Source organism: Saccopteryx leptura, chromosome 1, assembly GCF_036850995.1.
Source record: "Saccopteryx leptura isolate mSacLep1 chromosome 1, mSacLep1_pri_phased_curated, whole genome shotgun sequence".
In the NCBI taxonomy this organism is placed as follows: domain Eukaryota; kingdom Metazoa; phylum Chordata; class Mammalia; order Chiroptera; family Emballonuridae; genus Saccopteryx; species Saccopteryx leptura.
The window spans coordinates 191,980,954-191,998,757 of NC_089503.1; the positions used below are offsets into that span (position 1 = coordinate 191,980,954).

The following is a 17,804-nucleotide window of genomic DNA, read 5'->3' on the forward strand; positions in this document are numbered from 1 at the left end:
CTGGGGTGGCGTGGGACAGTGGGTTGGAGAGGAAGAGGAAAACGTCCTGCAGACACATAGTAACTAAGAGAGATTTCCCTAAGGGGAGAATTCTGTAATGAACACATCAGTCCCACATGCTTTTGAAAATGGAATTGAAATAAAAGTAACAAAAGCTGCAACCAAGCCTGGCCCAGCCCTGCTCTCCATGAACTGGGTATTATTGGCCTCTTATCTAGTTTGCCTCCCAGGGGAAAAATAGCAGTGATTTCTATCTTTATGGTTCTTTTATATACAATGTCCAAAATACAATTAAAAATCACAAAACATAAGCAGAAAAAATGACTACCAGACAGGCAATAGAAGCGGACCTACAAAGGATCAGATTTTCACTACAAAAGGAGTTTAAAATAACTACTAAAGAAAGAAACAATGCAAAAATGGATGAAAAATGTCAATAGGAAACTAGAATCCATAAAAAGAATAAAAATGATGACCACAAAATCATTTACTTTCACTACTGTTAAATACTAGATAAATCAAGTCCAACAATTAGTGACTGACCAAGTAAGATAAGTTATCCATTCCATAAAATTATAAAACTATTAAATATTGTGGACTATTTGATGTCGTAGATAAATGTCTGTGATTTATTAAGGGAAATAAGGAGTTGACAAGATACATTCGTCTGTAATAATATAGAGTAAAACTAGAAAAATATAAACCAAATGTTTAAAAGGGTTCTCTGGATGGTGAAATTTGTAAATGATTTTTAAAATTTTATTTTTCAGATCCTAGATATATTTACATATATTTTATATTTAGAAATTAAATTTAATGGGGTAACATTGGTCCATAGAAACACATAGGTTTCTATAAGTGATTTTAAAAAAATCTTCTTTTTGTTTATAGGTGTTTTCTGAATTTTATATGTCACTTTTATAATGAAAAAAAATTCAGTTTTTATACAAAAATAAAATGTCTAAATAAGCTGGCTTTAAAGAGCAACTTAAGCTCACCTATATAATGTCATCTGGGAACTTTCTTTAAAAATAGGAGGCATGATTTCAAACAAGGTAAAAAGGCAAGCTATGTGTACAGAAACTGGGACTCCCACAGTATCACCCTGTGCTCCCACAATTCTCTACTCAAGTTTTAAAAACTCTATCAATATTCATATACCTAAGTAAATTTTTCAGTATTATTTTTATATAAAGAATTCACAAACAATTTACAAAGAAACATTACAGGAAAGTTAGTATCTAAGTTAACCACAAAAACAATATATCATTTTCTAAAACTCCATGTAAAATTTGAAACGGTAAGGTCTTAATATAGGAGCCCTATAGACATCCTTAATGTTGGTTTGTTACCTGATCAGCAAACTGGGTCATATAGCGCTGGAGTCTTGTTTGGTTGTCAGTCTGCTCACACATTTGTACTAAGATATCAAAGTCACAGTATTTTTCTGCTAATGAAGCAGCCCATGAGTACTGGCCTAGTGCAACTGCAGAAATGAAACCAGATGGAAAAAAATCATTAGTGAAAACTTAAGATATAATAAAAATATTACTTGCAATTTTACCCTTATTCATATTATATCCTACAAATAATTAATGGAATAGAAACCTTTCTGGTTATTGGCATTTGGTTTCAGAATTCATATAAAATCATTAAAGATGCAAATGCCGTCCCTGCTTCATCACTGCCTACCTCAGATGCAAACAAACTCTTCCTTCGTGTGCTAGCAAAACAAGTTATGTCTCTTAATCCTAGTGAAAACAAGGCTGAATAAACAGAGAAAACTGTACATATTTTATTTAAATTCTTGGAACAGATTAAGGATATTACCCAAATACACTGCATTAATGATTTGATTCCTTTATTCTGCAAACTCAAAGACCTGCTGCCTGAGCTAAATACCATGCACTTACGAAGTGGAGATAAGAGATCTGATCTTTTCTGTACGTATTCAGTTTCCAGATTGTTAAATCTTTGTTGATCACTGGATCTGTCCAGAGACTTAAGCTGACAAGTATAGCCATCCAGGAGGCTGTCAATCAGTGCCACCAGCTGCTCTGTCAAAACGTTTCGGAGGCTGCTGTCTGCCTGGGGATAAACCACTTTCAGGACGATCCCATGCTGGCGTGTGACTGCTGTTCGGATGCCAGCGGGACCACTCGTTGCTGTGAAATCACACAAAACGTGGAATGTAAGGGTTCTATAAGGGATAGGGGAGAGACAGGCTGCCTAAAAATTACCTCACTTCACAACTGCTGGAAAAATAAATCCAATAGGGGTTCAGCTGACATCTCTCTGTCCTGTTCAAAGTCCATCTTTTTTATGGAGACGTCCTCAGCAAAGCCAGGTAAACATGATCCTGCCTTCTTTCTCAATTCCTTCCATATTACTTACTCCACTTACTTGCTTATATTAAGTCAACATAAAATATAGTCTATACTTCCAGGGCGAGGGCCTGCTTCTAAGAATAACTATATGCATCAAAACCAAGTAGATATATAATAAGTACTGATTCAATAAGTAAATCGCAAAGACCTATATTAAAGGGAATATGCTTATTTCCCTTATTCCAAGGGAACAAAGCAATTTACACAAGAATTGTTCCTTTTGGAGATGGCACTCAGAAGTTATTTTTCATTTCACTTACAAACCTGCACTAGGGGACTACTATAGCTTCCAAAAATGATGGCTCACTAGAATATATTTTGAATCACTGCTAATAATCAGTATATTTGGGCTTAGTGACTGAAGCCTCACCTGTCCACGGAATATACTCAGGTTCCTTTCCTCGTGGTTCTTCACTTCTATACAAGGTGTTTCTATTTTGTCGATAATGACTAGCAGCTTGCAGCATGTCCTAGAAAAAAATGAAACGCATTATCACATGCAGAAAGCAACGCATCCCAGTATTTCTAAAGGTAATTTGAATCATCACCATCTATTAATATGAAAAAAATACTCAACAGAAGTGTATAGGATAACTTTTCGGTTCTTTTTGCATTTAAAATTTGTTTAACTTCATAATCTTACTTCGATTTGGGAAAACTACAGTAACCAAAGTAAAAACGCCATTATTATAAAGTACATTAGTGAAACTTAAACGAAACATTTTAAACAATAAGTAGTAAGCTTTTGAGTAATTAAAAAACAGACTTATTTAGACTGTTACAGTAACATTAATACATTTGCATGTAATATATATCCTTCTCCAAAGAAAAGGCTTATTCTACCAAATAGAGCTCAGGACTAGAGAAACTTTTAATAGGCACAAGGCAAATATTCAAAACAGTTGTTAACCGATTGATAAAATGATGGATATTTTTCTAACTTTTTGGAATTAACAAAAGGCTAAACTCTTATAAATTATTGGTGATACAGAGCAGGAATACAGAAACCACTGTCTCTTCCACCACACACTGGCTGGGCTTTGGTTTGCTCAAATCTTCACCGTATTTTGGTACCTTGAGAATACTGTTCACATTGATCACCACCTCAGCCCATTCAACTGAGTCCAAAGCTGTATCCTTTAGGACTTGCTCCTCATGTTCCAGTAAACACTCACAGATAGTATCTATCTGGGACACCTAAAGGAGTAGAGAGACATTTAACCACATGTAATAAAAACTATGAGATGGGCAACAATGACAACTAATCTACTCAATGAGCTTGTCCCATTAAGATATACCCTCAGCTCATTACTCAGAAAAAAAGTTAATGGTGAAAATAAATATAAAAACCAAGAAAAGTTCAAATGTCCCAATTTTTAAGTTAGAATGCTCAAATAACTAAGTCTTGTAAGTAAGTGAATTCTGGAGTGTTACCAGGTAGATTTCTAATTTAAATACTAGTACAGCCAGCCCTTCATATCTGCAGATTCTGTATCTGTGGAATCCAAAATATCTGGAAAGAAAATGTTATAAAGAAGGTCCCGGGAACAGGTAGGGGTAAAGAAGGGGCCAGCCTTTGAGCGACAGTGATACAAGACAGCAGCCACCATCGGCTCAGACAATTTTATGAAAACCAAATATATGGATTTAAAATAGAATGTGGACCTAAATCCAGAAGTGCCCCCCTTTGTAAGATTTATAACAAAAATTAAATGAATCGAGTTAATGTTTGCAAGGCATGGGGGACCAAGAGCCGTATCAGAGCTAGTGACATGGCAGAATTCACACAGCATCAAAGTTGTCCTGCAGCAGTTTTTGTGCCTGATGACATCTAAAGAAAATATGCAACTTCCTTTGCCATCTGAAGGGCAGTGTCACAGCAATTAATCAAAAAGAAAACCACAGACCCACCCCAACCCCCATTAGATTTAAGCAGTCTTCATTTCTCACACAAGTAAACTTTCTATATAGATACGTCTTATAGACCTCCATGTACTGGAAAGGAATCTTTCATTCAAAGGCAATTTATCTTAAAATATTATAAATAATACTGATTTTTTTGGTCCATTTGAAATATATAAGTTGTGCTATTAAAAAAACAAAAACAGAAAGTGGTATCTACTCCCTGACATGTACTGTGTATTTAGGCCTACCGTGGCTGCATCTGTACTGGGCAGATACAGACTGTGTTTTCTTGTCATCACTCCCTACACAATGCAGTATATTTACATTGCATTACATATTACAATTCTATTGTTAGTATTATTATAAGCTATCTAAAGGTGATTTAAGGTATACAGGAGTATGTGCACAGGTTACAGCCAAATACTCTGCCTGCCATTTTATATAAGGAACATCAGCATCTGCAGATTTTAGTATGTGGGTGGAGGTGTCTGGAATCAGTCCCCTACATAGATACCAAGTGATGACTGTAGCTGAAATACTTATTACAGCCAAAAGCGCTCAATGCCACCTTTGAATAAAGGTTACAAATGTAGCACATAGGGCTAGCAACAGACGAGTCACTACGAAGCCCAGGCCTGAAGGGGAACCAGGCGGAAGCAGTTACTGGAAATGCAGAGAAAGCAGACAGACAGGAGCCATGATCCCTAAGGGACAGTGCAGGCAAGGAAGGAAGCTGGGGGAGCACCCACTCCCAACTCTGACGGTGCCTCAGGGAAGGGACCACAGGCAAAGACGCCCCCTGGGAAGGAGTCAAAGTGGATCTGGAGACAGAGGGCAACATCCAGCACAGGGTAAGGACTTCTTAGTCAGTTCTACAAGCACTGGGAAAGTGAGAAATGAGTGATATATTTTCAGTGATAATTTACCTAGAAAATGCAGAGTCCTCTATTTAAAATTCCAACAAGCTCTTTCGTCCTCCATCTTTTCCCTGCCTGGGGCATGATCAGTATGTAAAGGACACAGCCCCACGTGCCACATTATGGGAAGAAAGAGGGCTTGTCTTACCTCTCTAAAAAAGATGTCTGCAGGGGTCAGGCTGGATGGGATGTCACAGTCCCTTTTGTTTAAAGCAATCAATATCGCTGTGTTCACGAGGTCAGACAGCCGTGAATGGTAGTTCTTGAGAACAATAGCAGCTGACAACTTCTCTGCATGCTCACAAAGCAATAGTCGAGTTGCCATGAACATCCCTCTTACTGGAAAAGTACGCAGACGTTCAAATAAACCAACCTGGTGAAAGACAAACACACACATATACTTGAAAAGCATTTACATCAAAACACAAATAATGCAGTCACACTTCTACCAGAAGTACGTGGGGTATAGAGCCACTGCCCTAGCTCTCCCCAGAAAGTTGTCTCTAGCTGTCTCTCCTTCGGGGTATTTCTAACACATGCACAATTCAGCCAGGGCCACTAACATCTGTAAGAAAGGTAGACACAGCAGCTCTAAGATTAGGCTTATCCAAAGTTTCTGTCCATTACCGTTGTCTCTACTCATCTTATTCCTCAAATTACTGTGTATGGTTATCAGAACGAAAAATTGCTCTTTCCTATATGCATCCATTAACTTCCCTAGATTTCAAACCTGTGTGGAGTATTGACTGATTGCCAGAACCCTAAAGCCAGAGCAGCATGTGGCTGGGACAGTCTTTAATCCTTTGCATCTCTTACCTCTGATTTGCTTGGTGCCCATTTATAGTATGTTACTAGGTTCTAAGTGTTTTTGTAAGTTTTTTATTTGATAAAGCATTACAATAACCTGAACTATTAAGAAGCCAAGAGACAGACATAAATAATAAAAACTCACATTTTCAGTATAATCCATTTCATTAATAATTGAATTGACTTTTTAATATATTGAAATTAATTTTAAACGCAGAAAACAAAAATTATCCAAGAGAGACCTGAAGATGGCAGCGGAGTAGGCAGACGCATAGACTCCAGGCTCACACCACCAAACTGGATTATAAACTAATTTAAGAACAATCAGTGTGAAAAACCAAATATGGACTACAAGAACAGCTTTCAAAAACCAAGGAGCAAAGAAGAAGCCACAACAAACCTGGTAGGAAGTGCATGAATCTCCCCTACTTACAGGAATGGGGAGGCTGGGCTCTCACTCCAAGGAAATGAGCAGTAAATACTGCTCATAGCCACTTGCCTGGTGACCAGGGAATGAGGTGTGTTGAAAGGGCCCGCTTGTCTTCCAAAAAGAAAGGAGAGAGAGACAGAGAGACGATAGAGAGGAGGAGAGGAATACAAGTGATGACATGAAAACCTGACTCATTCAGTGCTGGAGGTGGCCATAACTGGGGAAGGGGCTGATCCTTCCACAAAGCAAAATACAAAAGTACTTCCAGGTCACAGAAATACATACAATTCTCCAGCTCCAACAAGACACAGCTGAAAACAAGAAGTGGGGAGGAGGGGCAGTAACTCAGGTCTCCATGGTGATCGGAGATACACCTCCCCCTACTGAAGGGGAGAAAGCAACCCGCCCCCAGAGAGATTAACTGGCAGAAGAGGACTTCAGAGTCTCAGGTTACAACCACTGCATTACTGGATACAGTTTCAAATAACCCCCCTGCTGAGATCAGCAAACAAGAAAATCACCTGTTAAAAAAACAAATAAATCAAGACTTCAAAGCGGCCCAAATCCGAAAGTGGATTACAAATAATAGCTAATGCCAACCCAAAAAGACCTAGAAACAACACAAGTGAAAACTGGAGGCAGACAACACCAAGCCTAGACTCAACCAGCTCTACAAAGAAAACACCCAAACACAGACACAATGAGAAGACAAAGAAATAAAATCCAAATGAAACCACAAGAGAAACCTTCAGAAGATAAACTGAGTGATATGGAAATAATCAAACTTCCAGATGCGGAGTTTAAAATAATGATTGTAAGGATGCTTAGGGATCTTAGAACAACAATGGATGGTCATCACACCTAAATAAAGAAATAGCAAGTATAAAAAAGGATATTGAAATATTAAGAAAGAATCAGTCGGAGATGACAAATACAATATCTGAAATGAAGACCACAATGGAAGGAATTAAAAACAGGATGGATAGAGCTGAGGATCGAATCAGCGAGCTAGAGGACAACTGGAATGAAGGCATGAAAGTAGAGAAGAAAAAAGAAAAGAGACTCAAAAAGTCTGAGGAAACTCTTAGAGAGCTCTGTGACAACATGAAGAGAAATAACATCCGCATCATAGGGGTTCCTGAAGAAGAAGAAAAAGAACAAGGGATAGAGGCTTTGTTCAATCATATCACAGCTGAAAACTTCCCTAAATTAATGCAGGAGAAACTCTCACAAATTCAAGAAGCACAGACAACTCCACTAAAAAGAAACCTACACCAAGACACGTCATAATTAAAATACCAAAGCTAAGTGATAAAGAGAAAATATTAAAAGCTGCGAGAGAAAAAAAGGCTATCACCTACAAAGGAGCCCCCATAAGGATGACATCATACTTCTCAACAGAAACAATTGAAGCCAGAAGGGAATGGCAAGAAATATTCAAAGTAATGCAGAACAAGAACCTACAAGCAAGACTACTTTATCCAGCAAGGCTATCATTTAAAATTGAAGGAGAAATAAAAAGTTTCCCAGACAAAAAAACTCAAGGAATTCATTACAACCAAAGCAATGCTGCAGGAAATATTAAGGGGCATGGTGTAAACAGATCAAAGTGGAAAAGAATATAGCAAAAGAGGAATACAGCTTTAAAGAATAAAATGGCAATAAACAACTACATATCAATAACCTTAAATGTAAATGGATTAAATGATCCAATCAAAAGATATAGGGTAGTGGCATGGATAAGAAAACAGGACCCATACATATGCTGTCTACAAGAGACACACCTCAAAACAAAAGATGCACATATGCTGAAGGTAAATGGATGGAAAAAAAATATTTCATGCAAATGGAAATGAAAAAAAAGCTGCAGTAGCAATACTTGTATCAGACAAAATGGACTTTAAAACAAAGAATATAGTAAGAGATAAAGAAGGCCACTATATAATGATAAGGGGAGCAATCCAACAGGAAGAAATAACTATTATAAATATCTATGCACCTAATATAGGAGCACCTAAATATATAAAGCAGACTTTGATAGATATAAAGAGTGAGATCAACAGCAATACTATAATAGTAGGGGATTTTAATACCCCACTAACATCAACAGATAGATCCTCAAGAAAGAAAATTAATTAAGAAACAGCAGACTTAAAAGACACACTAGATCAACCCGATTTAATAGATATCTTCAGAACCTTTCACCCTAAAGCAGCAGAATATACATTCTTTTCAAGTGCTCATGGTACATTCTCTAGGATAGACCACATGTTAGGGCACAAAAGTGGTCTCAACAAATTTAAGAAGATTGAAATCATATCAAATACTTTCTCTGATCACAATGACATGAAACTAGAAATCAACCACAACAGAAAAGCTCAAAAATTCTCAAACACATGGAAACTAAGTAGCAGGTTGTTAAATAATGAATGGACTAAGAATGAGATCAAAGAAGAAATAAAAAAATTCCTAGAAACGAATGATAATGAGCATACAACAACTCAAAATCTATGGGACACAGCGAAAGTAGTACTGAGAGGGAAGTTCATAGCACTACAGGCACACTTTAAGAAGCTAGAAAAAGCTCAAATAAACAACTTACTACTGCATCTAAAAGAACTAGAAAAAGAAGAGCAAGTAAAGCCCAGAGGTAGTAGAAGGAAGGAAATAGTAAAGATCAGAGCAGAAATAAATGACATAGAGACTAAAGAAACAATTCAAAGGATCAATGAAACAAAGAGCTGGTTTTTTGAAAAGATAAACAAGATTGATGGACCCTTAGCTAGACTCACCAAGAAAAAGAGAGAGAGAGGACTCAAACAAAATTAGAAATAAGAGGGGAGAAATAACTGACACAACAGAAATACAAAATATTGTAAGAAAATATTATGAAGAACTGTATGCCAAAAAACTAGACAACCTAGATGAAATGGACAAATTCCTTGAAAAATACAATCTTCCAAAAACCAATCTGGAAGAATCAGAAAACCTAAACAGACCGATTACAATAAATGAGATCAAAACAGTTATCAAAAAACTTCCAACAAAGAAAAGTCTTGGGCCAGATGGCTTCACAAGTGAATTCTACCAAATATTCAAAGAAGAACTAACTCCTATCCCTCTCAAACTATTTCAAAAAATTCAAGAGGAAGGAAGACTTCCAAGCTCCTTTTATGAGGCGAGCATAATTCTGATTCCAAAACCAGGCAAAGACAACACAAAGAAAGAAAATTATAGGCCAATATCTCTGATGAAGATGCTAAAATCCTCAACAAAATATTAGCAAACCGGATCCAACAATATATGGAAAAAATCATACACCATGATCAAGTGGGATTTATTCTGGGGAGGCAAGGCTGGTACAATATTCGCAAATCTATCAATGTTATTCATCACATAAACAAAAGGAAGGAGAAAAACCATATGATAATTTCAATAGATGCAGAAAAAGGATTTGATAAAATCCAGCACCCATTCATGATCAAAACCCTCAACAAAGTGGGAATACAGGGAACATACCTCAACATGATAAAAGCCATCTATGACAAACCCACAGCCAACATCATACTCAATGGGCAAAAATTAAAAGCAATACCGTTAAGATCAGGAACAAGCCCTGGCTGGTTGGCTCAGCGGTAGAGCGTCGGCCTGGCGTGCAGGGGACCCGGGTTCGATTCCCGGCCAGGGCACATAGGAGAAGCGCCCATTTGCTTCTCCACCCCCCCCTCCTTCCTCTCTGTCTCTCTCTTCCCCTCCCGCAGCCAAGGCTCCATTGGAGCAAAGATGGCCCGGGTGCTGGGGATGGCTCCTTGGCCTCTGCCCCAGGCGCTAGAGTGGCTCTGGTCGCGGCAGAGCGACGCCCCAGGGGGGCAGAGCATCGCCCCCTGGTGGGCAGAGCGTCGCCCCTGGTGGGCATGCCGGGTGGATCCTGGTCGGGCGCATGCGGGAGTCTGTCTGACTGTCTCTCCCCATTTCCAGCTTCAGAAAGATACAAAAAAAAAAAAAAAAGAAGATCAGGAACAAGGCAGGGGTGCCCCCTTTCACCACTCTTATTCAACATAGTTCTGGAAGTCCTAGAAACAGCAATCAGACAAGAAGAAGAAATAAAAGACATTCAAGTTGGAAAAGAAGAAGTAAAGCTATCATTATTTGCAGATGATATGATACTGTATACAGAAAATCCTAAAGTCTCAGTCAAAAAACTACTGGACCTGATAAATGAATTCAGCAAGGTAGCAGGATATAAAATTAATACTCAGAAATCAGAGGCATTTTTATACACCAACAATGAACAGTCAGAAAGAGAAATTAAGGAAACAATCCCCTTCACTATTACAACCAAAAAAATAAAGTACCTAGGAATAAACTTAACCAAGGAGACTAAAGACTTGTACTTGGAAAATTATAAGACATTGATAAAAGAAATCAAGGAAGATACAAACAAGTGGAAGCATATACCGTGCTAATGGTTAGGAAGAATAAACATCATTAAAATGTCTATATTACCCAAAGTAACTTATAAATTCAATGGAATACCAATGACATACTTTAAAGATATAGATCACATATTTATTCCAAAAATTTATATGGAACCAAAAGAGAACACGAATAGCCTCAGCAATCTTAAAAAAGAAGAATAAAGGGGGAGGTATCACACTTCCTGATATCAAGCTATACTACAAAGCCATTGTACTCAAAACAGCCTGGTATTGGCATAAGATCAGACACATATGCCTGAATGGAGAACCCAGAAATAAACCCACAGCTCTATGGACAACTGATATTTGACAAAGGAGGTAAGGGCATACAATGGAGTAAAGACAGCCTCTTCAACAAATGGTGTTGGGAAAATTGGACAGCTACCTGCAAAAAAATGAAACTAGACCAGCAACTTACACCATTCACAAAAATCAACTCAAAATGGATAAAAGACTTAAATGTAGCGTAAAACCATAAGCATCTTAGAAGAAAACATAGGCAGTAAGCTCTCGGACATCTCTCACAGCAATATATTTACTTATTTATCTCCACGGGCAAGGGAAATAAAAGACAGGATAAACAAATGGGACTATATCAAACTAAAAAGCTTTTGCACAGCCAAAGACAATAAGAACAGAATAAAAGGACAAACTACACAATGGGAGAACATATTTGACAGTACATCTGATAAGGGGTTAATAACCAAAATTTATAAAGAACTTGTAAATCTCAACACCAGAAAGACAAACAATCCAATCAAAAAATGGGCAAAAGAGATGAATAGACACTTCTCCAAAGAGGATATACAGATGGCCAATAGGCATATGAAAAAATGCTCAACATCACTAATCATTAGAGAAATGCAAATTAAAACCACAGTGAGATATCACCTCACACCAGCCAGAATGGCGCTCATCAACAAAACAACACAGAATAAGTGCTGGCGAGGATGTGGAGAAAAGGGAATCCTCCTACACTGCTGGTGGGAATGCAGACTGGTGCAGCCTCTGTGGAAAACAGTATGGAGATTCCTCAAAAAACTGAAAATCAGCCCTGGCCGGCTGGCTCAGCAGAAGAGCGTCGGCCTGGCGTGCGGGGGATCCGGATTCGATTCCCGGCCAGGGCTCATAGGAGAAGCGCCCATTTGCTTCTCCACCGCCCCCTAAAACAAACAAACAAACAAACAAACAAAAAAAAAACCCAAAAAACACTGAAAATCGAACTGCCTTTTGACCCAGCCATCCTACTTTTAGGAATATACCCCAAAGATACCATAGAACAGTTCCAGAAGGAGAAATACACCCCCATGTTTATAGCAACATTGTTCACAATAGCAAAGATCTGGAAACAGGCCAAGTGTCCGTCAGAGGACGAGTGAATTAAAAAGCTTTGGTACATATATACTATGGAATACTACTCAGCCATAAGAAATGATGACATCGGATCATTTACAATAACATGGATGGACCTTGATAAACATTATACGGAGTGAAATAATAAGTAAATCAGAAAAAACTAAGAACTATAGGAACCCATGCATATATGGGACATAAAAATGAGACTCAGAGAAATGGACAAGAATGTGATGGTAACAAGGAGTGGGGTGGAGGGGCGGGGAGGGGAGGGGGCGAGGAAGGAGAGGTAGGGGGAGGGGGGAGGGGAGGGGCACAAAAAAACCCAGATAGATGGTGACGGAGGACGATTTGACTTTGGGTGAGGGGTATGCAGCATAATCAAAGGTCAAAATAATCTGGAGATGTTTTCTCGGAACATATGTACCCTGATTTATCAATGTCACTGCATTAAAATTAATAAAAATAAGATAAAACAAAAACTAATATTATCCAAATCCCCAGAGCATGCCTACTGACATGTGTAACACATATGCACGGTTAGAAAATTTAATGGTACAGAGGGGTGAGTCTCTAGGTCCCAGCCCATTCTCCCTACAGTAACTGTGGTTATGTTTCCTTCATAACTCTATATGCTATAAAAGCATTTGTATGCTGAAGTTATCTTTTTAACACAAGTGGAGTCACTATATATATTGTTCCATTCCTTGTGTTGATAGCATCCTATTTTTTCATAGTCATTTACATATTCCTCGTTAGTTTTAATGACTATGGAATATTTCGATGAATCACCCTGTCTTAATTTGTTCAAGCTGCTCATGGTTATTTTGATAAAGAGGTACACGTTTTTTCCTGCTTTGAACCAGCTGCCTGGCTCCCTCAGACACCACTGGGGCACTTCTATGTGAGGGCCCCAGCTGCCACTTCATCGGCCGAGGGCCCAGTGGCCAGCGAAGCAGGCCATACATGCACATCGCTCTGCCGTACGGTGAGGAGGAGCACGTGAAGTCCCTGCCCCACTTCTGCGGACTGTGAGGACACCACTGCCCTCACCACCAGGAGTCCAGAGGCACGACACTGTCCTGCTCAGGGACAGTCCCCTCCTCCCTCTGGAGTGAAGCACAGCCCTGCTGCTGTGTAGTGTGGCGGCGGCAGCAGCAGGAGAGACTTAGTTCCTGATTATTAATGTAACTCCCTCAGTGAAATAAGCTCTAAATATTAAAAGTAACACAAAGGCGTAGCCAAATGGGATCTTTAGATCATGACCTTACAATGAACTTTACTACCAACAACTGCCACAGTGCTCATTCCGGGGCCTTCTCACCGGTGATCAATCAGTGTCCCCAGTATGGCACTTCAGGGTCACGGACCCCCCCCCTTCCAGAATGTACACCCTTCTGCGTGATTCTGCCACTCCTTCCATTAAGAAGTAAAATTGGCCTGACCTGTGGTGGCGCAGTGGATAAAACATCGACCTGGAAATGCTGAGGTCACCGGTTCGAAACCCTACGCTTGCCTGGTCAAGGCACATATGGGAGTTGATGCTTCCAGCTCCTCCCCCCCTTCTCTCTCTCTGTCTCTCCTCTCTCTCTCTCTCTGTCTCTCCCTCTCCTCTCTAAAATGAATTAAAAAAAAAAAAAAAAAGTAAAATTGTGCCTGACCAGGTGGTGGCTCAGTGAATAGAGCGTCGGACTGGGATGCAGAAGACCCAGGTTCGAGACCCCGAGGTCACCAGCTTGAGCGCGGGCTCATCTGGTTTGAGTAAAAGCTCACCAGCTTGGACCCAAGGTCGCTGGCTCGAGCAAGGGGTTACTCAGTCTGCTGAAGGCCCACGGTCAAGGCACATATGAGAAAGCAGTCAATGAACAACTGAGGCGTTGCAATGAGCAACAAAAAACTAATGATTGATGTTTCTCATCTCTCTGTTCATGTCTTCCTGTCCCTGTCTATCCCTCTCTCTGACTCTCTTTCTGTCTCTGTAAAAACAAACAAACAAAAAGAAGTAAAATTGAGCCTGACCAGGTGGTGGCACAGTGGATAGAGCATCGGACTGGGATGCGGAGAACCCAGGTTCGAAATCCCGAGGTCGCCAGCTTGAGCGCGGGCTCATCCGGTTTGTGCAAAGCTCACCATCTTGGACCCAAGGTTGCTGGCTCGAGCAAGGGGTTACTTGGTCTGCTGTAGCCCCACGGTCAAGGCACATATGAGAGAGCAATCAATGAACAGCTAAGGTGTCTCAATGAAAAACAATGATTGATGCTTCTCATCTTTCTGTTCCTGTCTGTCTGTCCCTGTCTATCCTTCTCTCTGACTCTCTCTCTGTCTCTGTTAAAAAAAAAAAGTAAAATTGATTTCTCAATTTCTTTCATCTGGCCTGGCCTTATGACTTGCTTTGAACAGTGTCACTTTGTGGAAGTGACATTAAATGACATCTGATATGAGACATTAAGAAGTCTACAGCTTCTAAGTAATGCCCTTGGAGTACTGCCCTAAGACCACAGGAAGCAGTCCAGTCTAAAGAGCCACTACTAAGGGCAGTAATGAGTGGTTTTGCACAACAATTCTGTCTAGCAGAAAAAACATTTTCTAATGTTTAGTTTAGGCTCATATAAATGGGAATATCCCTTTAAAAAAACAAACTTTAAATGAGAATTTGCTTCTAATGGCATTTCTAAATCAAAAATCCACAGATAAAAATCCTATTTTTATTCCCTTATTATTCTTCATTGTTTTTCTAATAATACAGAAACAACTCATGAAAACCCAAGTTTCACATAAAAGCACACAGGACCTTTGAGCAAAAGGCAGGACCTCATAGGACACTATAAGAAAAGCTGAAACACACTGTTTTTCTGCCTTTTTCCTTATTTTCAATGCAGCTTTCATACTTGGAGCAATAGGCCTCTACACAGGCCCTGGATTTACTTTTAAGCCAGAAAAGAAAATGTGCAACACTAGTCATGCCCCACCCAACCAAACAGCTCTCCCGCTGTCCTGGAGGGCGCCCGCAAGGGCACCGCAGAGCCCAGTGTCCTGGGGCCTGCTCACAGCAACTGGGCTGCTTACCTGGTGAAGGAAGTCCATGAGGAAGGTGTGGGCTTTCATCTTGTCCTCCAGCTGGTGGAGGATAATCAGCGATGTGTTGCTGAACCCAGGTGCTTCTGTTGAACCACAGAAACAAAACTTAAAACACATAATATGCTAGCTGTATAGTAATTACTATTAAAACAAAAAGTTAACAAAAATCTATATGAAAGGAAAATACCAAACTTTCAATGTAATTATTTGTAACATTACCCAAAAGTTTAAGTAGGAAACCAGGGAGAGAGATGGATGTTTGAGGCAGTCCCTTGGTATCTGGGAACCCTTGGAGTGCCAAGAGCAGCGGCAGCAGTGTCACAAGGACAGTCTCCAGGGGGGCAGGAAGGCCGCAGGCACAGACACATGATGTGCCCACGCTACACATCATGGGATTTGCTCACTGTAGCTCTTAGGGAAATGTATAATTTCTATTAGTCAACGACAGTGATTACGGCAAAATGTTCACTTAGTGTGAGGGCTAATAAGTGGGCCTATGACACCGCCTTCCTTTCAGAAATAAAATGTTGAGGCAGCAAAGGAGAGCTAATCAATCACCTTCCGAAAGAAACAAGTCGATTTGCCTCAATGTTCCCTCGGTGTCTATTCTGTTGTGTAGACCTGTTCAGAGCCCTTCTCAAAATCTACTATAAGAAAAGTTGCAACCGGCCTGACCTGTGATGGTGCAGTGGATCAAGTGTCAACCTGGAATGCTGAGGTCACCGGTTTAAAACCTTGGGCTTGCCCGGTAGAGGTACATGTGGGAGTTGATGCTTCCTGCTCCTCCCCCCTTCTCTCTCTCTCTCTCTCTCTCTCTCTCTGTCTCTTTCTCTCTTCTCTAAAATGAATGAATAAAAAAAATAATAAAGTGCTTGGCTTAAAAAAAAAAGTTGCAACCTTTTTTAAAATACTGAATTAATATTATTTAAGAAACCAAAAACATATTGTTTTGAGAGCCACTTTACCAAAAGAACCAGAAAACTCTTCTCAAAACAGATCATTCCATAATATTAAAATGAGGATGTTCTTACCCTCAGGGACAGACTCGGCCCACCGTGGGTCAGAGGCTGGGTAGTCATCCACCAGGTCCACGCTGATCTGGGCAACAGCTCTGTCTAGTTCACAATCGGAATCCAAATTTGAGTGAGAGGAAAACAGTTCATCAACCGTCACTTGAGCATGACTTACATCTTTCCTGTAATAAATTGGAAGACAAAAGTATGGAAGGAGGCAAAACATTTTCAATGCTCACTACGAAAGTTAATGGTGAAATTAATCCTGTATTTTAGCCCAAAGTTAATTACTTTTAATAACATTTATTTAAAAGGGACAACTCTTATGCAATCGCTAATTCAATAAATATATGAAGACTACTTAGAATATGCTATGCACTGGAGATGGAATGACAAACAAGACATTAAAACATAGTCCAGCCTGACCAGGTGGTGGCGCAGTGGATAGAGCGTCGGACTGGGATGCGGAAGGACCCAGGTTCGAGACCCCAAGGTCGCCAGCTTGAGCGCGGGCTCATCTGGCTTGAGCAAAGAGCTCACCAGCTTGGACCCAAGGTCGCTGGCTCCAGCAGGGGGTTACTCGGTCTGCTGAAGGCCCACGGTCAAGGCACATGTGAGAAAGCAATTGAACAACTAAGAAGTCGCAACGCGCAACGAGAAACTGATGATTGATGCTTCTCATCTCTCTCTGTTCCTGTCTGTCTGTCCCTGTCTATCTCTGCCTCTGTAAAAAAAAAAAAAAAAAAATAGTCCAAGCCTGATCAGGCGGTGGCGCAGTGGATAGAGCATTAAACTGGGATGCCAAGGACCCAGGTTTGAGACCCTGAGGTTGCCAGCTTGAGCGCGGGTTCATCTGGTTTGAGCAAAATAAAAAATGCTCACCAGCTTAGATCCAAGGTCGCTAGCTCAAGCAAGGGGTTATTCGGTCTGCTGAAGGCCCGTGGTCAAGGCACATATGAGAAAGCAATCAATGAACAACTGAGGTGTCACAACGAAAAACTGATGATTGATGCTTCTCATCTCTCTCCGTTCCTGTCTGTCTGTCCCTAACTATCCCTCTCTCTCTCTCTCTCTCTGTCCTTGTAAAGAAAAAAAAAAAAACCCATAGTCCAAGACTTCACAGATTATAGTGTCATAAGGAATCAGATGATTAAACAAAAAGTCACACAGACACTACGATGGAGAAGAACAGAGAGGAAACCAAAACCATCACAGGGGCAGGGAACCTTCCTGGAAGTACAGGGAGGCTGGAGTGGGTGAGGGGCAGGGCAGACAGTGGCACAGAGAACACAGGTCATACCCAAACAAGTGTGCCTGTATCTCAGCAGAGAACTGAAGCCAATGAGAGGGAATGAGATTGTCCAGGGAGGAGAAAGAGGCAAAAGCTTCCAAGGGATACCTTTTAGAAACACCACTAGTTAAAGGCAGAGTGCGCC

General features: G+C 40.1%; 1 protein-coding gene and 1 pseudogene across 1 annotated transcript in view; one reads left to right on the forward strand and one right to left on the reverse strand.

The window, feature by feature from the left end:
• Positions 1–17,804, reverse strand: part of NUP133 (nucleoporin 133) — a 61,484-nt gene that overhangs the window by 19,125 nt on the left and 24,555 nt on the right. The window contains exons 13-19 of the mRNA XM_066383575.1: positions 16,387–16,550; positions 15,344–15,438; positions 5,358–5,582; positions 3,462–3,584; positions 2,758–2,857; positions 1,914–2,165; positions 1,353–1,486 (exon numbers count right to left, since the gene is read on the reverse strand). Coding sequence (XP_066239672.1) covers positions 1,353–1,486; positions 1,914–2,165; positions 2,758–2,857; positions 3,462–3,584; positions 5,358–5,582; positions 15,344–15,438; positions 16,387–16,550 — 1,093 coding nt within the window. The remainder of the gene's footprint in view (positions 1–1,352; positions 1,487–1,913; positions 2,166–2,757; positions 2,858–3,461; positions 3,585–5,357; positions 5,583–15,343; positions 15,439–16,386; positions 16,551–17,804) is intronic.
• Positions 3,642–4,274, forward strand: LOC136389742 (ubiquitin-conjugating enzyme E2 variant 1 pseudogene; annotated as a pseudogene).